This window comes from Leuresthes tenuis, unplaced genomic scaffold (assembly GCF_036924035.1).
Source record: "Leuresthes tenuis unplaced genomic scaffold, fLeuTen1.0.hap1 SCAF_13, whole genome shotgun sequence".
Classification (NCBI taxonomy): Eukaryota; Metazoa; Chordata; class Actinopteri; order Atheriniformes; family Atherinopsidae; genus Leuresthes; species Leuresthes tenuis.
The window spans coordinates 5,325,574-5,349,684 of NW_027325367.1; the positions used below are offsets into that span (position 1 = coordinate 5,325,574).

Below are 24,111 nucleotides of genomic sequence, written 5' to 3' on the forward strand. Positions count from 1 at the left end.
CTGTTTCGAATTATACTTGTCACACACTGTGGAAGATTCTTTGACACCAGCCAATAAAGATTTCCTCTGTTAAGGACTCCACTTGCCATGTACAGTTTGAATAATGAATTAAAACAGTAAAACCAAAACATCAGAATAAAATTCCTACAATAGCACAATAAAATCATAAAATAAATAAAAGTGGATTACAAGTCCCAATTAAAAAAAGATAATATAATCCAAGGGGAGAGGGGGGGGTCCACGTCCGTCCGTTCCTTTGCTCCGGCACTGCAGCTCCGCACTGATTCCTTTTCAAGCGGCTGCTATCGTTCTGTAGGCGTTGAACCAAGTTTTCTCCGGCCTCCTGGCTCGTTCTCCCACGCTCATCCGGTCTCGTCATGACCTCGCTAAGTCAGCCCGCGTGCCGTGACAGCTTTCTTTCGGTGTCGCAAAAACTCGGACCTGCCATCCCAAATGTAGTCTGTTGCTCCACTCGTGTCTGCCAGTTCCGGTCCGCAATCAAATAATCCCAGCGCTTGTCTGCTGCGCCAATCATGCACTGAAGGTGTCACACAAATCAGTCTGCAGGTGCGCCTCATCAGTCCCCATAATAAACCAATAAAACCACTGTAAAATAACATGATTCATGCAATAATAAAACCAGTAAAACATGCAATCCTCCAATCAATATAGGACAAAGAAAAAAAAAACATAATGCGCAAAACATCATAAAGTGGTAGTTAAAGAAGACTGATTAATAGGCCCTACTGTGACATACCTGCTGAAGTTTTAATCATAAAACAAAGGAAACCACCAGACCTCTGCTGCTGCTGCTCCCACATAAATACAAGTTTAGCAGCCAGCAGAAACCAACTCCTCTCTAACCACTGATACAAAAACAAAATGTGACACATGACATCATAAATTGAAGTGAGTTGGTCTTTTTGTTCACTTTAAGGTAAAGAACAAGACTAAAAGTACGTAATTCCTGAAGTAACGATTCTTAGCTTTGTTTGACCCTGTGAAACAAACTATAAAAGATTAAAACAATGATTTATAGTTGCATTCATGTATTCTCTCTATATCTATTCTAACTATATTCATGTATTGGTGCTGGTTCCTCTTCCATCTGTCGATGATGCTGAAAATAAAAATAAAACACATTCACACAAGTTTAGCCACAATAAAAGTCTTTTTAACACCTCTTTAACCACTGATACTAAAACATGACGCACCACACGACATCATACCTTAAAGACAAATCCTGTTTGTCTTTCTAAGTACTTAGAATTGATCGATATTTAAATGAAATAGTAAAATCAGTTGCATGAAAGATATTAGCTGTGTTCCAAAATCTCAAATATATATATAAAAAATCTGTTCAAGTCGTATTTTTATCTTTTTCTTTTCATTCTGTTATTTGTGAGCAAATGTTTGCTTCATCTCTCCACTACTGCTCAGTGATGTTTATAAGGAAACCTTCTATCTGTTGGGTGAACAGCTGGATTTGTACTGGAAAATAAATGCATTTAAATCAGATTTAACTGTGTCTCAGTGTGCTGTTAATGTGACTCTAAATTCCAATAGTTCAGCTTTAAACTACGTCTCTGTAGTTTGGACAGCAAGAAAAAAGTCTGCAGTGAATACTGTTGGTCAGGCATCAGCTTTACTGGTGATGAGGCTCAGAAAAATGAAGTGTTTAGCCTCACAGAACTGTCTCTGTAATAAACCTTTGCAAAACAACGTGTTCAAAAGTGAAACTGAGGTCAAAGGTCAAATTTCCAGAGTTGTGTTGCTTCGATGAGGACATCAAACGCACAAAGTTGAGATGTTAAAAACATATCTGACCAAATTAGAACGATGAACTGAAAGATTAATACGGCAAGTGACCGAAGTCTGAGGAAGTGACACCTCACAAACCACAGGAAGCAGATAACGTATTCATGTTAAACAGCCGTTAAAGTCTCAGCCTGGTTCAGGTGATCATGCATCATGACAAACAAATTCATGACAATAAGCAGAAAAATAATTAGTCTGCCACACTTTTTGGTGTTTATTAACAGAAGGACGGAACTAAAAGGACACAAACAGTTTCAAACTCCAGGCCAGGGATACAGATCCCTCCCATTAATGTCTAAGAGAGCCCTGTCACGTTTTGTGCCTCCATCCAACATCTATCTTTTAATCTTACTTATAAAAGTGCCTATCCTATCTACTTTTAATCTAACTCTAGTGCTTGTTCTATTTATCAGGTATTCCCTGTGCTCTGGAAGTTTAATGTACCACTGTTGATTGACTGTATGTGATGTGTGTGTTGTATTGTGTGGTTGGGTTTGTGAACTGTACTCACAGGGGTACTCTGTACAAAAGAAGTTCCTAACTGATGAATAAAGTTTCTTCAATTTATTCGAATTCTACGATCTACTGACAAGGGAGAGGGACAGCCGACATTATAGCCATCCAAGTTTATTATGTGTGTGTGAATCTCAGCTGGTAGTGTTAAATGGTCATGGGATCAAGAACATGGATACATATATGATGAAAATAAGCTTACTTGCAAACTACTTTTGTATTGAAAATACCTGTTTGAGAATCTCACTTTTATCTCTCATTATGGAAAACCAAACAGTTTTACAACAAATGCAATTTTACAACTTTTGCCCTCTCAAGCTACTTTAACAATATGAGCCAACAGAGGGACTGTTTAGCAATGCTGTTGCCAATTTTTAAAGAGATTTGATCAGTCATGAGGCGCTAATTCCATACACATCTATATCTCAAAAACACTAATGCAGACAGTGTAAAAATGTGAAGCCCGATGTTTTTTTGTGATGTTCCGAGGTAAGAGGTACCTTTGCAACTGTGAAAACTCCAGAAAGAAGCTGAGGTTACCTCACGATCTGTGAATTTTTCCCTCGTGTGTTTGGTGTCTAACAGAACTATTTGAGGCACAGACACTCTACCACAGCATAAACATGGTTTTCACTGTGTCATATTAGCTTGTGTTGATGTCAAGGAAACAACGAGTGGCCCACTTGAGCATAAATACTTTGTAGTCGTTTTCTTTCGGAACGGATAGAAAGGCTTTTAAGCAGATTAGAAACAGAAGCTCGGGAGTCTCGCCTCCCCTACATCCATGACATCTAGTTGATGTATGCGCCAAAAACAGACACAGTTTATTTTAAGAGTAGTGCATTCCCAGACCACGGAAGGCTCAGGACCAGATACACTTATTGTGGAAAAAATAGATGTCTCTGTTTCCATCTCATTGAATTTGTTGATGTGTGTTTATTCAGTTGAAAACACAGCATGTACAGTATTTATCTTTCTTCAGGAATTAATATTATTAACATTGTTTTATTGGCAAATTTTCTGCTTGAAAATTCACAACTCATGGTCAGAATGAATTTCAGTCCAATCCATGAAATAAAACTGGAAAATAACCTGCACAGCCGCTCACACTTTTCCTCATTCATTCATTGTTTGCATATCTTATGTGTGAAAAATCCTCTAAAACACTTTGAGCGCTCTGAAACATCAAAACCAATCGGAAGAACCAGCTGTGACCAGACGCCTGCATCTGGGCAAAGAAAACAGCACTTAAACCCACTGCAAAGACCTTCAACTGCCAGTCAAGACAAGCGATCTACACCTGCGTAAGAAGCATAGACTGCATGATTTTTTTGACAATGTCAGACAGGTTTGGTCTCTTTTAAGTCATATACATCAACTGGTCTGCTGTTTCTTCGCCTCACATGGCCACATTGTTGTGAAAGTGTTGGTTATACTGGAGAAATGTGAAAAAATTATGTCTGACAAGTTAAGTTAGACTTCGGCTTCCTCCCATCGCCCAAAGACATGCACGTTGGGTTAATTGGTGACTCTAAATTGACCCTAAGAGTGAGTGTGGATGGTTGTTTGTGTCCTTTGCCTCTGTGTGACCCTTAGACGAACCTGCAACCTTTCCAGGGTGTACCCTGCCTCTCGCCCAGTGACAGCTTCGATAGGCTCCAGCCCCCCCACGACCCTGAGTTGGATTAAGCGGGAATAGAAAATGGATGGATGGATGTTAAGTTAGCTGTTTGCCTCCCATTGTTGCTGCAGTCCCTCTTCTTGTGTACCAAGTCCCTATGCAGAATAGCCAGCCAGGGTGAGCCTTCTTACCCACAGATGCAGTAGAAAGCAGATGTTGTTGAATCTGACAACACCAGCTGTGGACACACTGATAAAACAAGAGTGGCAGATGTTGACCAATGCTGAAGATCTTTCTGATTGACTAAGTATATTATTAGGCCTCTTACTCCCACCTGGATGACTGAGCTGCTCACACCATCTATAAGTCTAATGTTGGTCACTTCTCACAGCTTATGACCACAGGTGAATTTTGGAAAATAAATCAACCAGTAAATTGACAGCTTTGCCTTTTGGCTCAGCTCTCTTATCAACACCACACATAATATCCATATCACTGAAGATGTTGCCTGTCAATCTCCTGTTCTGTTCAACTCCCACTCATGAACAAGACCACAAGACACTTGAACTAATCCACTTGAGGCAGCAAGTCAATCCCAACCCAGCATGGGCTTTTCATCCTTTTCTGACGCAGGGCACCAACCTCAAACTTAGTGTTAATTCTCAAGTATTATCAGGGTTGTGGTGGGACAAAGATACTCAGTGTGAACCAGAGACTGTGTCCAATAATCGAGAGACTGATGCAGCAGCAGGATCTGAAAAGTAAAGCCAGTGACCATATATAGCAGAGAGATACAGCATGCCATAGATTGTAATGAGGTGCTGATCATTAGAAAAACTTTCTAAAAAAGCGTTGCACTCTGGCTCGATACGCATCCAAATGTATTGATTTTGAAAAGTTAAACTCTAATGGCCACTAGGGGGCAGTATGTGTTGCACATGGAGGACATACTCTATTAGTCTTTCACCTTGTATCATTTTCCAATTTAAGGTCCCAGTTCAAGTAAAACAAACAATAAATTATTGTAACTTTTAGGGTTGTTACTGAGTGATTAAAAAGCTTCGGCATTATGGGTGCACATAGCTTAATGAAATCTGAGAAAGGGATGAAAAAGTCCACAAATCAACATCTTCTGAAATCACAGTCGATGTTTATTAAGTGTTTTTTGAGTCCCTACAAGTTCCTGCATAATTAGGATTTTCAAATATGCCAAGATGTCCTTTTAAGATATTTATTTCTTTGATTGTAAAACATGTAAGACAAATTTCCACAATTAGCTATGTTATTGCTTACTATTATCCTCAAAATACTAAGCATTTCATCATAAGTTTTCTTCTGCTTTTCCGAGGAATCTGTTCAAAAGTTTTTAAAAAGCGATGTGCAAGTTTTTATTCCTAGTTCTATAGAAAAGGCCATCTGGTATCCCAGAGCCAAGAATGTACAGTATTGTTGGGAGCTGCAGAGCATCACTTAACATTCCCAGTGAAGAGCAGTACAGTCAGGCAGCGTAACCTAACAACCGCACAGAGGAAACAAACAGAGCTGAAGGGAAGGGCCAACAATGCTTTAATTCAGGATTGATCACATTTCCAAAATAGAGACAACTGCAGCGATGTACAGTGCATCTCTAAATGCGCTTTGATGATTAGAAATTACCCAAACTTTTAATCACCTTTAATTGGTTTGACAATAAATGTGTGCCAAAATATACAAATGTTCTTTATAGGTATTCAAACACTTCATAAGGGTAATTTTACCAACAATGGATTGACCCACTAACATGATGCTGTGCCTGTAGCAGCTGACATCATTCTACGATGTCCATATAAAGCAAAGTGATACAATTCTGCATCCGTAGCATTTCATGTGTATGTTAGAATATCATGACTGTGTCAAGCTCACAGAGTTACAAACTTCTGTGTTTTGTTTCACTACCACTCTCTTTAGTCTCGTGTCGGGCTGCATCATGCATCTGTTTTCAATTCAAAAGTTAGAAAAGAGCTTTCAGAAGCTGATGGAAACAAAAACACAATTAAAGCCAAGTTACTCTCAGACCGGACATGTCAGAGTTCCATACTGAGGCCCCCAAGTGGCCAGAATGTAGTTATTGAATAAGAAAACCGATTATAGACTCAATACACTTTGTGAGTTTGCTGCTGGTTGATTTGGTCTTGAAATAATTGTTTTTCGTATGACAAATCATATTCTACAATGAAAACGAATTATTTAATTTGTGTCATGAAATTGGGGGTGGGGGGGTGGGGGGGGGGGGGGGGGGGGAGTCAAGAAATGGTCATTTTCAAGGCTGTCACCACATCTCAATGCCTGGATATAAATGTACAAATATAAATGTACAGGGATCTTTACTGGGATTAAACATCTTCTAAAATTACAGTGGAAATCATTCAAATAATAAAATATAAAATAATGAGCACAGGTTCATGGCTTTGATTTTCTTCTTTTGTTTTGAGGTTATTGGACAGTTTTAGAATATTGTTTCACTTTTAAAAGATAAAAAAAGAGTGTTTGGAGTATATAAACTCAGGTATGTGAATGTGAAATATCAGCCAAATGAAGCTGACTTGTGATTCATTTACTTGCTTCAGTAGCTGTGAAAAAGCCAAAGAATATATTCTCACAAGACAGGATAAAATCAAGATAAAATGAGAAATAAAATTATATCTTAACAAAATAGTGAAGTTTGGGGACAATAACAAATAATTCGCAAAGTTCTTCTTCCGGAAGTTACCTAAAAGAACGTTCTTTTTTATAATCTGTTAATTGAAATAAAGATTACTCTTGTAAAAGTTGGTATTCACAGCAGAGATCATTTCTCCTTGAAAGAAGCCACTATGTATCACAGTTAATACTAAACTTTCTAGAAGATTAACAGATGTGTCCAGCTGCAGGATCCAGTGAAGTGGAGTAAGTGCATGTATGAGTCTCTGATCCTGAAAAGCGTTATGACACCAGAGGAGATAGAGTCAAAGCACATTTTCATCTACTTGTAGGGATGAGAGCCGGATGATGTCACCGTTAGGGAGGAGTCATAGAAATGCAGGAGAGGGAGCAGAGGGTGGATGTGAGTCTCCTCATTGTCATCAAATCAGCAGCAGCATCCTCAGAGGTGTGTCTGCACCACCGGAGCTGCAGACAGACAAGCAACCAGACAGACAGACAGACAGACCGCCGCCGGACCGACAAGAAACCGACCCCATCAGCTCCCTCTGATCATGGCGTCAAAATGCCCAAAATGCGACAAGACGGTGTATTTCGGTGAGTGCATGTTTGCTGTGCAGCCGCTGCAGAGGCCGCCACAGGGCGATGCCTGTGACTGCTCTGTGGGAGGTGTAGCCTCTCATCCGAACGTGAAAATAAAGTCTGGTCTAATGCTCTTTTAATGGCCGCATAGTGTCTAATCGATAACTCGTGTTTTCGGTGTGTTTTAAGTTTTCGGAACCATAGCCTCACCACAGTTAGAATGCCTCTATTGAATGAAAAGGGGCTTTCTTTTATTAAGCCCATTGTGTCTCACAGAATCTGACAGTCAAACTTATACTTATAGATTAGTTGGACTTATTTTATAATTCTTTACAAAATAAAAATATGATGCGATTTAATTAATCTTATTTTCAAGAAAAAGTTAATGTTTGAGAAATGTCACCAGTTTTACTTTGCATTTGGAATAATATGGACAAAATTAGTGTAATTATGATTGAAAATACGGGCATACGTTTCTTTTCTTGGTAATATTGTTAATCCTCTCAAAATAAACAGTATCATATGATATATTTTATTTACTGTAAACACATAAAACAAACAGATGTGTTTGTTGAGGCTCTCTTCAGTTTTTTTTAAATTTGTATTTTTGTACTGGGGTAAAGATGCAGTTTGTACTGGTTTTGAAACATTTTTCTCTGAGCTTTTCAGTGCTGAATGTGGACTGGCTATGCAATGGAAACCTTAATTCTAAATGACGTCAACCATCTTGAGCATCTCTGCATAGCACTTTTTTGTGACTTTTTATCATCTACATCAATATTTTTTTGTACTAGCTTTGATGTTCTATTAATAGCCAATCAGAGAAGCATTAGTCAGGCTCTAATCATGCAAAATTGCTGCAACATAATCTCCATATTACTGATATTTATATGTACAGCCACATCATGAGAATGTCTAATAAGATCTATACATAGATGATCTTATGGAGCACTATATTCAGATATGAAGCTTTGTTACACTTGTGAGTTTATGAGACACCTTCACTTGGTTCATAAAAGGCTTCCAGTTGTATTAACATGCACAAAGCTAAATTTAGAAAAGATATGTCTTTAAATTCTCAGTCTGACTGAAAACATCAAAAGGCCTGCAGCCGATGTTGTTCACAGAGAAGTTCCAACGAAAGAAACACCCACGCTGTGTAATACAAAGCTGAAAGTCCCAGCAGGAATATTATATTAGTACAATAAAATGTCACTTGTGTTCACTGCTGAGCCCCCACAGATATTTTACCAGATCGGATGTGAAGTGAAAGTGACAGTTTCTCAGCAAAACTGATCCAAAAATGTCTCAGCTGCAGAGTCACAGACTCTATTAGACAACTGCTCTACATCAGCACAGCCCAGATCCAGCAATAATGGCTGCGCTTCAGATAAGACTGCCAAGAGCCATTAACAGACCTGTTTGCTTGTGCTCATCAATAAGCTGTCTCACATCTTGTGAAAAAATCCCTAATGTACTCCTTTAGGTCCACGTAGAATGAGCGACTTTCTCCTGACTGCAAGCAATACTTTTGAATGCCCAGTTTGTGTTTTACATGACAGAAAAGGGGGTTTGTCTTCTAAATTCAGTGATCAAATCAAGGTTGAGCATCTTTTCATTTTGGAGCCACCCCACATTGGCATGGTAAATAATTCATTGATTGCACATTTGCTGTATGGATCTTATTGTTCTTTCTCCTTGGTTTCCCTGGAGAGCAGCAGCTGAACCCCACCCTGCTGTACCCTGAACCAAACCATGCTGCTATTTGCTCCTCACTCTGAATGCATTTCCCCTTGCAGTTGTCATCCTTTTTGTGTTATTACTGAGGGAAAGTGTTGGTTAGGTAAGAGCTTGAATGCTTTATAGTAGTTAACACTTTCCAGACTTCTAGCTTCCAAGTTGTCTCCTTTAAGTTGGCCTTTAAAATTATTTTCTTTTGTTGCATTTAATGAAAAAATTTAAACTTGTTTTTAATGGGAGAAAGATTAATTTAGAGGCCCAAACATGAAAAAAATGCAGGTGTATTATTAAATAAATGAATAGTGAGAGAATAAAAAACCTTAATGAAGATGTTTCTTGACAAAATGTAGATTTAATTGATTTTCTTTCAAAAACAAACAAACAGTGGCTTCAGATTCGTACAGTTCCAGTGTTGAGAAATAAGAGCATTTACAGCTGTTACACACACGTCCTCCTCCATCACCGCAAAGTACTCGCAGTGTGCCGCAGTCACTCGCTGTCACATAGCACACTGACAGGCTGGCCAGCCAGTGATTCTAAACAGGAAGTGTCATGTTGTATCAGGCTCATTGTATCTGTTGTGATATTTTGGGAGGAGAAGAAACAGATAAACTGTTGGAGAACTTCTCCTTCCCTCTTTCCATTCATCTGCCTCTCGAACAAAAGTCTCTGTGAATGGAACCAATGACTGAGTATAAATGACTTTGGGGCTTTTCAAAATGTATTTTTAGAGAGAGCACAAAGGGAGAGGTTTTATACTTATTTTGATGAAAGAAGCAGTGAAATAATATTCAGTCCTGAACTTATACTCTGTAATATTTCAACAGTTGCATAAAAAGGATCACAGAAGTGCATTTTTGGCACACATGCCCTAAAGGTGCAGTCCATATGCAGACAGCAACATTTCTCTTTCTCTGTCAGGATTTCGTATTTTCTGTCATCTTGCATCCAGCTGGTAGCAAACTAGGCCTTGATATTAATTAATTGGGACTATCTTTTTAATCACATGTGTTAAACATTCTCAAAAGTCCGTACTGAAAGTGAAAGCCGGTCATTGACATTTAAAAAAATTTGAATAGATACCCTCCCTAACGTCTGTCTGCAAATGAAAAGAACTGAAACACTTTGCTTAGTATAGATGGTGGAAACATGGAGAAGCTCTGCTTTTAATCCAGTCCAAAAATAACTAGTCCATCTATCAGCCTGTCCAACTTGTTTTGACTAAGAAATAGACCAGTGCACGTCCTTAAAATAGCAAATGTTTGTCTGTTTTTGTACAGATTCAGTGAGATTTGGTAATGTAGCCATTTAGAATTGCTCCCAGTCAAAAGCCAACCAGTTTCCAACCAATTTCAGCCATAGACATTGCAGATATTGGGCTGGTATATTGTGCATGCATGAAGCAGCTGGCCATTCTAAGTGGCTTTATCTGTAATTACTTAGCATTCCAGGTGCTTGTGGGCAAACTTCTGGACAGCTATGCTGCACTAAACTACATATTAGTAGCTACATGGACTAGTTTTCCTGCAGAGAGTAAAGATAAGTCAGCCTTTTTATCTAACTAAATAAGAAACAAGGAGGCAAGATCAGTTTCAGGGTCATAATTTATGGTTATAACATTTTGTGTCCTTCACGTCAGACAGATGGGAGAACAAACGGCATCTCCATAAAAAAGTTTAATTGGTATAAAAATGGAAATATCTGAGTCATCACACTGCCCTTTAGCATGCTGTGGAAAGAATGCGCTTTAGGCTGATATGAACTCTTAAGTGCCCATTAAGTGTTTTCTATCACTTAGACAGTCTGCACTGTGCACAGCTGCTCTGTTATAATTCAGATTGTTGCTCATGTCTTAGACCGAGGCTGTTGTACTTTAAAGCTAAGGCGCTCCTGCACAAACGTACATTTCTGAACCCATATATAGTTCTGTACACACTGTGAGGCTTTAGTTGAGGACTGTAAACCATGACTTCATGGAGAAGGAAAATGAAAAATAGCTTTACATTTGGTCCAATGGCACAAAAAGGCTAAATCTAAAGCAGAGCCGTGGGTTCAACACATGCAGTAGCTAATTATAGGCTAATTATAGCATGTATGACAGCTAAGATGCAAAGCAAACTGGCATATGAATAATGTTAGGCGTGGAGTGTATGCACTGCAGGAGTGATGAGCTGAATGTAGAGGGAAAGATCAGATCATCACAGGTGGGAAAGGGCAGACAGGTGGCAGTGAAAAGGTCTGAAATGACAACACAGGGCTCTTCTCATTTCTCTGGAAGCTCCTCATTGTCATAACATGTCACCTTACCTCCTTCGTTCGAGTTTACGCTACACGTTTTAACTCGTCTCAGCATGGGAGAGGAAGATTCAAAGAAGTACTTCATACTAGCGGAAGGGACTGTGAATGCACGGACTGGACGGATGACTGAATAAAAGAAGGAAAAATAGACCAGCATACAGTAGCTGCTGAAAGACGAGGTGAAAGGTTGCCGTCTGTGGAGGAGTGCTTTCATTTGTGCACCAAAAGAGCAAAAAAATAAAAACACTTCTCTTTATTTCCACTGAATTCTCCCTAGTTTTTCTGTGTGCTGAATCAGGCGCATGAGGAAGGCTTTTTCCACTCTTACTTAGTGTATTTTGTAAAATTGAATTCAGCTTAGACTCATTTAAATTACCCAAAATAAGTTTTCAGAAGATGTAAGTTCTGTTTTTCCCAACTTTTACTATTAGACATTTTTGATAAAAAAATAATAAATAACTGAGTTTTCTGTATGATTTTAGTTTATATCATGATTATTTAAAAAATATATACTAATTTGTGTTTATCGCTTTCTACAGCGGAGAAGGTGTCATCTTTAGGAAAAGACTGGCACAAGTTCTGTCTGAAATGTGAGCGCTGCAACAAGACTTTGAATCCAGGAGGCCATGCTGAGGTAAGAGGAAGTGACACCGGAATTACTGTATATTATAGCCATAAGACTGGCATTTCATTTGAATTTATGAGGTGGTATTATGTGCTGTTTTCAAAGTAACACCACTTTAAAATTTTTGTGCCATATTAAATGTTGACTGATAAACACTTAACATTAACAATTTTCTGATAGCCGATAGCCAATATCAATCATTTCTGCTATTAGATCTTCTTTTAATATCAGTGAAACAATAAGATATGCACAAGAAAAGAAGAGTTACTGTTGCAGCTCTTCATCCCTCTATCTTTGTCTCAGTAGACAGGAAGTGAGAGCAGAGCCACTGTGGTTAAAACAAATGATACCCTGACCATCAGTCTCATACATTTCAATAAGAACTCCGGATATTGTGTCAACTCGTTAAAAATAAACTGTATAATATGTATCTTAGCTGCCTGACCCCAGCCATGAAACATAGAAGTGGTTCTGTGCTGCTTGAGCAGCTATATCATGGCATTATCAGGGTCTTATAATATAACAGCATGCTGGGATTGGTTTTAAGGAGTAATTAACTATAATTGTTAAAAACTGACTCAAAAGGGCACACTGGGGATTTGAAACACTTGGATTGGCCTCCTTAATCACCAAATCTCAACATATTTGAACGTCTTTGGTGCGTTTTGGAGCAGAAAGTAAGGAACTTCTTCCTGTGCCAACATCTTTGAGAGAGCTGCATTAGATTCAGCTTGGAAGTAGAGTGTAAGTAAATCTTGCCAGTAAACTAAAAGGTCCAGATAATTAAGACTGTGATTGGTAATATAATCACCTGCAGTCAGAGTCTGTAAGCCTTTTCCAGTGGTTTAAGAGTTTATGTGAAAATAGATGCTGTGGCCTTCAGGAGAAGAAAAACACAACCACAGTTGGAAGTTGTGGGTTTCCTTAAAGTATTTTTCCATGACATGATTGTTCTTTGACATAAAACATACATTTTAATTTGGAATAAATGAGCTTTTACAAGTTGTCACACTAATGTTCATGACAAACCCAGCTTATACAAGCTCTGCACATGATGTTAACAGCTCAGCTGTTGTGTTATCAGATTACTTTGTTTCAGGGACTTCAACCATCTTTTAACAGTTTTTTTTAACAAGGAAGTGGTGTACAGTGAGTCACAGCTGAGGTGACAACAATAGTGAAGAACTCCTAATTTAGTGACAACTGTATGGTCAGAACAGGTTAATCTGTTTGTATATGCACTGACTGCAGCCTGTACAGCTACATGCAGAATGTTACACACAGAAATGACTCAAAAACATGGCTGGAATGCCTCTCTTGTGGATTGATTTTCTTTACATGACTGAATAAAGCTGTTACATAAAATATTAAGGACACCAATGTCTGGATGACCAATGGCGAGTACTTTAGATGACACTTCTGCATATTTTTTGTCTGACCAAGGTTATACATAGACAGTCAGCTAAGGATGTTTTCCTAAAAAAGACATTTATCTCTATTACTATAAACAACAAAGACTGTGTTATGTCTAGCCCCTTGTTTTCATAGAGACCAGTGTGAACTGAGGCCTATTTTTAGCTCCTTTGTCTTGTGCTATGAATTGGTTTGAATAAAGAAAACATTCTAAAGGAGATTAATCTCAAACACCTAAAAACACGTCCTTCTTCTGTTTGTTATCTGATACTGGTATGGCCTCCAAACAAAACTGGACTTTTTCAGGAAAAAAATGAAGTTCTAAAATCTCACATTCATGCTTTCTGTCTCCTTCTCACGTTGTACAGCATGATGGGAAGCCTTACTGCCACAAGCCGTGCTACGCCACCCTCTTTGGACCCAAAGGTGCCGTTTCTTCTTGTTTCACAAAAAGAGACCCTTCGCTACAGCTTTGTATTAATCATTCCCATCATTTCCAAGTTTGAAATGGCCCCGATTGTTCTATTGTGTGCGTTTCAGGTGTGAACATCGGCGGTGCTGGCTCCTACGTGTACGACGCTCCTGTCAACGAAGCCCCTGCAGCCGTTTCCATGGAAACTGATGCCAAACCAGAGCAGGAGAAAAAAGCCCCCGCACGGGGACCAGTGAAGGGTGAGAAATATGTAGAGCAGAAATAGAAAAGTGGTCACGTGTTAACAGAACAAATTTAGTCAGAAAAGTATCTTCTGTAGAAGGATTAGCTTTGGTGTCTGGGACAGTTTATTGCTTAAATTGGTTTAGATCATCTTTCCAAACTAAAAATGTTTATCTATGACTGAATTATGCAACAAACACTTCAAAGAAAACTAAAAAGGGAATCTAATCCAGTGTGATTTTCCAGCTGCAAGCTTCTCATCTTTCTCTGGAGGACCCAACATCTGCCCCAGATGCAACAAGACAGTATATTTTGGTGAGCAGATTGATGTCCTCATATTTCACGTGCACCATCCCAGTGTCAGAATGTGCATACGTGACTAAGTCGAGTGGTTGCCGTGGTGACTGTCTCCATGGTGGCTTTTCTGTGTGCATTTTTGTGCAGCTGAGAAGGTGTCGTCTCTGGGGAAGAACTGGCACCGGCCATGCCTGCGCTGTGAGAGATGCAGTAAGACTCTGGCTCCAGGCAGCCATGCTGAGGTGAGATATGGGGGTTTACCTCTAGCTTAAAAACTTGGAACTCCTAGTACTTTTACTTTTATCTGTGCATACATGCAGGGATGTTAGTTGTTTTGTATTTAAAAGGTGGCAAAAAAAAGTGCTAAATGTGGACAATTTATCGTGATTTCAGAATATTGCTGTGAAAGTCCAAGAAAAGATAATTTCCTTGTAAAGCATCTTCTTATCAGAGACTCAAATTTGCTTTTATTAAACCATACAGCAACTTATCTGTAAAATGTGTCATTGAATCATGCATTTGTTTTAGTTCATGGGCAGACATGTCTTGCTTTTATAAGCTGAGTTATGTCAGTTTACAAGGGACCCAAGAGGGAACTCAAGAGCCTCATGAGCTTCTCCTTCATCTGATGATAAATCCTGGCTCTCTTTGTGTCTGGTTGTCGTCAATATTTAAATTCAACTTCACTGTGTCATGAGGAGATGTTGCTTTGGTACAAAGTCATGTCACATTTGGCACTAAATTTTAGCTGTGAAAGCATTTTAGTTTACGGTTAAAACAACAGTTTAGTTCATTTAAGTTCATCTATAGGGCATTGTTAGGCACAATGTGGAGCTGTAATCGTGTCATCTTTCTTTTAATGTCCTCAGCACTGTCCATCTCATCAATAGTCAGCTTATTGAATCAAGCTGAAAGCACACATGCATGTAAGGTGCATGTAAGAAATATAAAATAGGTGCTTAAGCCATGTAGACACTGAGTGCATGTGTGAAGAAACATAACATACCTACATGCGAAGTGTAGATTTTGTAGATTGTGGTTTACAGACATTTAAAATAGCAGCATATTTCCCTAGTGACTGCACTGCAAAGCTGAAGTGCAGATTTATTAGTTATTGTAGCACTAATACAAGAACGCCTTAGGAGAGAGTTTTAGATGAATTGAAGTGTAAAAAACAAACTCAGTATACAATTTATACATAAATGTTACCATTTGATACACTATGCTACAAGTTAATTCACATCCTTTGTGAAGTTTTCTTTATTTTTCTTCTTCTGAGATAAACGCTGATTTTACAATGTATGTTGTTGAAAGTGAAAATTGAAAAGTAATGACAGCATAAATTCACAATTGAAAGAATTAAAATGAACTCTTTTCATGTTGCAGCACGATGGACAGCCTTACTGCCACAAACCATGCTACGCTGTGCTGTTTGGACCCAAAGGTATGATGTCGCAGAAACTGTCAGTGCAGCACAGAGATGCTGTTTAAAAAGATAGACGGTTTTCCCCAAACAAGCTCTGAAGGAAGTCCATTTAGATCTTCAAAAAGTTGTTAAGGACAGACATTGTGTTGTGTTCAGTGTCAGAATCAGTATGAAAAGTCAGAGGCAGAAAACCCTAATACTCTCACCAATATCATCACTAATGTTGTAATATTTTTCAAGTTATATAGACCAAAGATCATTGTTTCTATGTGAAGATACTGTTTCGTAATCATGTAGATCTGCACAAAAATCCTCATAAATCCAGAAAACCAATTCCTATAACTCAAATTCTTATTTATTGTGAATCCCAAAGCCAAAAAGTGTGAACTATCGAAGACACAGTTATGCTGGTGAAATGACCCTTTAAAGTTGTGCTCTGTCTCAGGTGTTAACACTGGAGGTGTCGGCAGCTACATCTACGATGACCCGGAAGCTGAGGCGCAGCCTTAAACCCTCCCCTGCTTCCAACACACACCTCCAGGATGTTGTTGATTTGCCTTCAATGGTCATTGTGACAAATGATACGTACTGCACTCACAGGGATGGATACTTAGATATTTATGTTGTATTTGTATATTGTTTATATATCTATTTTTTGTACTGAAACAAACCTTTAATATGTCCTCCCATGTGAGTTTCAGACTTGCCTTTAAGTTTATCAGTTCTATTTGCCAAATAGTTATTAACCTATGAAAGTAGTGGATTAAAGCTCTTGTGTTCTTCCTTCTTGGTAGTTTTTTGGACATTTGTGCACTTACAACATGTACTGTATGAGAACAAAAAGTACCAGCCCACCTTTCTATCGTCAGTGTTTTTGAACAAGTTCATCTTGGTTTTAGTATAAGAGGTACAGTGATTCACGCAGAGACGTGCATTTTACTAAATGTTATCAGGGCTCATCAGCTGTTGATCACGTTTTCTACAATAAAACTGTGTGAGCAAACCTGCGTTCAGTGTCGCTGGATTTTTACTTGTTCGACTACTGCCATGTGTAATTAGGAGGGGTAATTTCACTTAGTTTTCCAAAAGTATGGGTGGGAAAAAACAACAAGTGGTTGATTATTTATTGGAATAAATCTGTGAATAGCATATTTGACAAAGACATAAGAGTCTCAGTTATAGAGAAAAGTAGGAAAATGTTACAATGACTGGAGCACATTTTTTATGAAAAATTATCTAAACAACTGATGTGTTGTAACCATTCTTGTGAAGATGACAAATACACCTCCGAACCATAAAAACAGAATAAAACGATTGGAACAGAAGTCTGATAAAGACTTTGGACAGGCTCTGGTTAACTGTCTCTAACAGCAGTTGTTTTTGTTTTTATGTTAATCAAGTTTAGGTCACGCCCATATCACGTGTAACCAATCAAAATGTGAAACGTCACTACCAGGTTCAGTTGGTACCGCCCCTAATGGGAAAAAAAGGGTCTCGGAAGAGAAGATTGTCAAGTTGAAAAGAATAACACCAACAGTTGGGAGAGTTTCCCTACAAAATAATCGTGTTAAAAACGGTTACTATTACAATAAAGATATATAAATGAGTGACAGGTTTCTCTTGAACTTCAACATGAATTTTTTTAGCAGGACTTCTACTTCCAAAAACCTTCTGAATAGCAGCTTGGAAACAAAAAAAAAAAATCAGATGAGTTCGCCATCTATAGTGAGGAATAATTAGTTACAGTCTGTCTGAGAGCAGTAACTGGTAATGAAGAAAATAAGAGTTAAAAGTTGAAATCTAAAGTAAAAGCAAATGTCATTCGGCAACAAAGATGGGGATGAAAATTTATTTATCCGACTCTATATAATATAAATGTCAGAATACAACGTCAGTGAAAATATATTTTATTTAAATTGCACAACTAGATAGATAGATAGATAGACCAAGCAGTTTTTAAATAGATTGTCGTATTTTGAACGGTACAACCGGAAGTTTTACGTTTTATTACGGCTAACATGTCATATGTGCCATTTCCGCTTTATTAGAGCACAATAACGTCGAAGCGCCATCTCGGTTAAAGTCGTCCGACGATATTTTACCTGTAGCAATAACAAAAAACCAACAACTTTACATACAGAAGCTTTCGAGACGACGGTATACCGTAAAATTGTTGTTTTCTGCGTTAAGACCCCTCGAAAACGAAAGCGCATTTAGCTTCTTAGCTAACAGCTAGCCCACAGATAGCTTGTGACGTTGTTGGCTGAAACCGTTCAGCTGCAGAGGTGTTTCACAGTCTGTTTATGTTTTCGCCACCGAAAAGACATGTTGGAAGGGTCTCCTGCAAATGGCGATGAAGCCAATGTCGAAAACAACAACCCGTGGTCGTTGATTTCCGGCAACGAAAGGGTGAACTCGGGCAACAAAACGAAACAGGCGCTGCTAAAGAAAGGGGGAAGAAAAATGCGGACGACGACGGCGCCGCTGCTGCACCACCAGAAACCCCCCAGACACTGCCCCAACATCCGCCTATCCGACCACAACAACAACAGCCTGACGGCCTCGTCTGCGCACAGACCCGCAGCTCAGTCCGGTACCCAGCACCCTGCTGGTGCTCAGACCCTGCTGACCCTCCATCATGTCAAACAGGGAGCCAAGAGAGAGGTAACTCAACATCTTACAGACATTGTGTGGCCTACTCAGAAACAGCCATCTACATTTAAGTTTGCATGTCTAATGAAGTAAATATTGTGGCACAAAGTTGCTGTATTCACAACAATATATCATATGTGTTTAATTCTGGAAGCACACAATTTTTAAGTCCTTACAGATTCAATTGAAACATCATTATATTATACATCAGATTTAGTATTTTTCTGGTGGTTTTTCAGAAGTCTTTACTGTCCTTACTAGATGTTGGGAAACTATTTCAAATGAATGTATTTCTGGAACAAATTAAATTTAATAGAGGCATTGCCTTAAACTCTGTAGGTGTGAAGTGAAGAGTTGTGAAACAAGACTAACTTCTTCTTTTCCGGGGCTGATTCAGGCAGAAAAAATGCCCAGATTGTGAAAGACGATCGAAAAGAGAATGCGCCAGATTTTGTAGTTGTCAAAGTGACTCCTGAGGATTTTTTATTGTTTATCTGTTGGTGTGATTTCAGTAGTAAATAAATGTGATGTGTATAAGTTACCAAGCCTGACCCAAAACACACTGGAGTAAATACACAGTAAATGACACGTTAAGTTGCCACTAGATTAAGAGAAAGTAAAAGTTCACTGTGGTAACTTTCAATACGATGATATGGTACAGAAAAAGTTATTTTACTTTTAGATTTTCACTGTCAACATGATGATGGAAGTTGATCAAGAATGATGGTCGAATTATTTTTGCCATACAGTTGGATTGATAATGGTTTCTGTTTTCTAGCTGCTGAAATCCAAAGGGAACAGATCTGAGCGAGGGGCTGTCCAACCAGGAGGGCAGCCAGCCCGCAACCTGCCCAGACACGATCAAATCGCCCACAATGTCAACACCCGGAGCCACAAACCCAAGCAGAACCAGACCCCCACTGCTTCTCCCTCAGCAAAGAAGAATGATAACCGCACCCCAAAGAAGCCCTCGTCTTCCCACCAGCCTCCACCTGGAGAGCAAAAGAAACCCCTCCATGCCTCCAACAATGTGAAGATTATCACCAGTCCACCTGCTCAAACTATCCCTGAATACCTCAAAGATGGCGAAAAAGTTTATGCTGGAGCCAGGTTCAGCGAGCCACCCTCACCCAGTGTCTTACCTAAACCACCCAGTCACTGGGTCGGAGAAGACGAGCCTCAACAGAGCAACCAAAGCCGGGAGCAAATGACTGTTCATTTAAAGTCACTGCTTAAGGTTCAAGAATAACCACGAGCCACCATCTGGAGAGTTACATTGGCTCTGACCTGCAGGATGTGCGGTTTACAATTCATGCAATTGGAAAATAATTTACAAGATAGATGGAGATTGGCCTGTAACACTGCAATATAATGTAGAATGAGTTTTTATTCACTGTAATACAGTTTTCCATTAGCCGACACGCTGCTTGCATTTGTGAACATTTCGGAAACATTGTTTTGCTGCTTGAAATCGGGCTGACACGCCGTGTTTGTCAGAAGGTTGTGTTTTTGTTTCTGAATCTGTGCTTAGAAAGAGTCAGACGTCATTTCCAGCAGCAACGCAGTCGGTGTTTCAGGTTTACGTCGCACAAAGTGACGACGGCAGCCACGTGTGTGTGACTTTTTAAAGAGCTCGTGTAAATGTACATAATATATTGTAAACATATATTTGTGTATATTTTTCTTGTTTTAACTGAGATTCTAGTTTTGTTACTGAGGATTTTCCAAAAAAAAATATTGAGAAAAAAAACAAAGGTCCCCTGCGAACTGAGGCACTTTGTAACATCTCTGTCTGCGTGAGACACGGTGGATATAAGAAAGACTTTTCTTCCGGATTTGCACTGAAAACTAAAATGGAGAAGGGTGGAACACCCAAGCTTTATGTTCCCAGTTCGACCGGCCGCTTTGATGAACTCCCCAGCCAGCTCTCAGGTCCTGACTGGGTCACGTTTCAAGATGGCTCGGACAGCGGACGCATCAGGAAGTCCCAGCTAAAAAGCTTCTGGCTGAGGTTCTTTCCCTTCCCTGAACAGGGGTCCAGCTGGTGGAAAGGCAAATCAGGGACTGAGAAACCAACAAGGATCCAGGGTCCACACAGAGCGCTTTTTCTTTAACTTGTTTTGCACTGATGCTTCCACATGAAGCTGGATGCTTTGCTGTCTCTTTCTGTTGTTCCACCCCTTTGTGTTTTTGAAGCAGGGGCCCGACTGAGTCGTCTCAGTCAGGCGTGGGGACCAGCCATATTTGCATCGCTTCATTTGTCAATTTAAATGTCACAGCAGATGACAAACTAATCAGCCAGTGACAGAAAAGAGATTCGTCAGAAGCACCAGTTCAGTTTACATCACTGTGAACCAGTAATTACACAAAACAAAGCACTTCCATATTTTACTTGTAGATTTAGTCTCTTGTAAAGCTGTTTTTTGTAATTCTGGCATTTCCCGCGCTTCATTAATCAGGTGATTCTTCTAATGATGCTGTTTGTTGCTGTGTTCAGCATCACCTCTTCAGTTCAGTGTTTGAGAGATTATTGCAGATCACCAGGAGAGATGAAACATAAAGTTTGTTTTAATGCTTTTGTGTTTCGGTATCGATGGAGATTTAACAAAAACACAGTTGTGTCACCTTAGATTTGTTTTCTGTGAGCTAATTCAGCTTCATGTGGACGCAGTTTTACTGGGATATCACATGGTGGAAGGGGACTTGTTTTCATTTTATATACTTCCTCTTTACCTTCTTATTTCCCCTCTTTAACGTACATTGATGTTTACTGAGAGCACATGTCGTCTCGAGTGTGACACGGATCGTCTTTTTATCTGATTATGTACCACAAGTTTTTTCTTCTATTTTACGTTGATGGTGGAGACAGGCAGCTGCAGCATCTGGTTTTTGACCTCTGTGACGTCGCTTTAATGGAAAATTGTATTAATGTAGCAGACTTTTATATTTTATTGCAGTGTTTCACAATCATTTTATTACAGTTAAGAGAAGATGGTCAATAACATATCTCCATGCAACAATTTGGGAATTTACATGTGTTTTACAAAGTCTTTGATATCCAGATTAACAAAATTGGCATTAAAATATTGGTTACCCCTACGATAGTCTGTGTCTGTGTTCATTACAAGGAGAGACAGCTGGAAGCATTATTTTGGGCCTTTATGACTATATTTAAAATATAAGAAGCAGGTATTTTACTGTTGTAGCAATTTAACTCCTCCTAAGGCCAAGGTTTTGCATAAACTTGATGGTCCGTGGCTGATATCTGAGGCTATTGGAAGCACAACACATCTAAACTGGTCCTTTTATGTATCTTTAACCTAAGAGTCACTTATTCCAAACACTCAAGTATGGTCAAATGTTTAACTCACAGAAACAAACAGTACGACATGTTAAGACTGGATGTGATTAAATAAATAACCATAAAACCTAATGGCTCAAATTTCAATTAAATGAATCACGGCCTAAACCGAGTGGAGTCAACTGAGCCAGCATTAGCTGAATGCTCATTACAGGTGATTCCCTGCTATAAGGAGTCAATAAAAAAGCCAAGAAATATTCCGCTGTCCAAGTGCATGCTGATACATGAAGTTGGGATACACACAACTCCAAGTGTGTGTCATGATGACGAGGTTCTGCATTCTGGGGGTGAAAGTAATAGTCATCAACCCTACATGACCACTACTCCTTTATCCCTCACAAAAAGATGGCACTCTTCTGTCATTATTGCTAAAGGAATTAAACTTTTTTGAGAAATAAATATGCAGTGATTGTGATAAGATTATTGTTTTTTCAATTGGCTCCACCTAGTGGCTAGAATGCATAATACAGCTCACTGGGCTACTATATCAGAATTCAACTCGCTCTATGTTTAGACTTGGACTCTTCAGAGTTCAGAGAGGAGGGAGAGTAAGCAGCTTTCTCTCAAAATTTTCTTTGGGACACGAAGGTGGAAAGTGTCTTTAAGATGACCTGAATCTACAGAAGTCTGTCTGGACAGCAGGAGCGGTTTTTATGGGCGAAGTGGGCAGTCACCCAGGGCGCAATCTGTGAAAGGGCCCACCATGCACGAGGGAAAATAAAAAGTATACAAGAAGAAGAAAATGTTTCATTTAATTTCAGCTCATTTCATTTCCTTTTCCATACAGACAAATTCATTGGTCGCTTATTCAGCTATTTGTATACTGAGCCAGCATTAGCTACTTATTCAGCTATTTTTTATAGCTATTTTTTTATAGCTGAATAAGTTTCAAGTTCCAACAATATGTAGCTAGTTAAAACCGTACGGCGCATCCTGCAGAAGTAGAAAACAGACGCTGATTACGTCAGAGGGTTTTTCCGCCACTTGAGGTGATTCTCAAGTCAAGTGCTTGCTCAATGAATGATGGAAAATAAAAGGTAAAAAAAGCCATCAGGTGCCCAGTTCAGGAAGAGAAGAAGCGAAAAGGACTGGACAAAAGATAAAGGTATACGCACTATGCCGCCCGTCATGTCTTATTATGCATGCAATGAAACAGATTGCAATAGCTAATGTGAATTAATGTGTTCGTCCAGGGTGCACAACAAGCCATGACCGCCACTGCAGGACAGGATCACTCTGTAATTGTACACTCTCCGGACACTTTATTCGGTACACCTCTTCAGTTAGGCTTGTTAACACAAATAACTAATCAGCCAATCGCATGGCAGCAACTCATGCATTTAGGCATGTTCAAACTAAGAATCAGAATAAGGAAGAAAGGGGATTTAATTGACTTTGAACGTGGCATGGCTGTTGGTGCCAGAGGCTGGTCTGAAACAGCTGATCTACTGGGCTTTTCACGCACAACCAACACAGCATCAGTAACTCAAATAAGCACTCGTTCCAACCAAGGAATGCAGAAAAAACATCTCTGAACGCACAACACGTGGAACCTTGAAGAAGATGGGCTGAAGCAGCAGAAGACCACACCGGGTGCTGCTCCTGTCAGCTACCAACAGGAAACTGAGACTACAATTCACACAGGCTCACCAGAACTGGACCATAGAAGATTGGAAAAACGTTGCCTGGTCTGACGAGTCTCCATTTCAGCTGCGACGTTCAGTCGCGTCGAATTAGTGGCGGAAAATTCTAATTTCCACTTGTTCCGCTACCGGGTTAATTTCTTTTAAAATTAAAGCAAGTTAACTGAAGTTTATTCTGTTAACGCAAATTTAGCTTTTTAGGCAAGTTCTATAAATGTCAACTCTATATATACATTTTTATATACATGCACCCATCTTCTGATGGCTGCTTCCAGCAGGATAATGCACCATGTCACAAAGCTCACATCATCTCAAACTGGTTTCTTGAACATGAAAATGAGTTCCCTGTACTCCAGTGGCCTCCTCAGTCACCAGATCTCAATCCAACAGAGCAGCTTTGGGATGTGGTGGAACGGGAGATTCGCATCATAGATGTGCAGCCGACACATCTGCAGCAACTGCGTGATGCTGTCGTGTCAATATGGACCAAAATCTCGGAGGAATGTTTCCAGCGCCTTGTTGAAAGATTTGTATTAGTAAAGACTTGTATTAGATTACAACTCATCTGGTGGCCAGAGACACAACTCTGTATTAATGTTGCTCCACTGGCTTTTTCCACTGAATCAACAAAAATCCTGCCATTTGATTCTGGTGCCTCCAAGTGGCACCAATGTTACGGTTGCAGGTTTAATGAAGATATCAGTAAATCGAGACAAGAACAAATAAAAATGAGTTTATTTACATTTCCGTCGGCATTCATCTGAAAATCATCTTTCAACATTATACGA

The 24,111-nt window shown here is 39.3% G+C and overlaps 2 protein-coding genes across 2 annotated transcripts; both read left to right on the top strand.

Moving 5' to 3' along the window:
* The first annotated feature begins 7,030 nt into the window (after window positions 1-7,030).
* Window positions 7,031-16,659, top strand: crip2l (cysteine-rich protein 2-like). Its single transcript, XM_072361986.1, has 8 exons — window positions 7,031-7,228; window positions 11,791-11,885; window positions 13,658-13,715; window positions 13,830-13,961; window positions 14,191-14,259; window positions 14,389-14,483; window positions 15,628-15,685; window positions 16,113-16,659. The coding sequence occupies exons 1-8, from the start codon at window positions 7,186-7,188 to the stop codon at window positions 16,175-16,177; spliced, it is 615 nt and encodes a 204-aa protein (XP_072218087.1). The 5' UTR covers window positions 7,031-7,185; the 3' UTR covers window positions 16,178-16,659.
* A 1,032-nt stretch (window positions 16,660-17,691) lies between these two features.
* Window positions 17,692-21,418, top strand: LOC140266831 (proline-rich nuclear receptor coactivator 1-like). The gene is made up of 2 exons (XM_072361932.1): window positions 17,692-18,331; window positions 19,098-21,418. Exons 1-2 carry the CDS (start codon window positions 17,993-17,995, stop codon window positions 19,566-19,568), a joined length of 810 nt encoding a protein of 269 aa, XP_072218033.1. The 5' UTR covers window positions 17,692-17,992; the 3' UTR covers window positions 19,569-21,418.
* The last annotated feature ends 2,693 nt before the right edge of the window (window positions 21,419-24,111 follow it).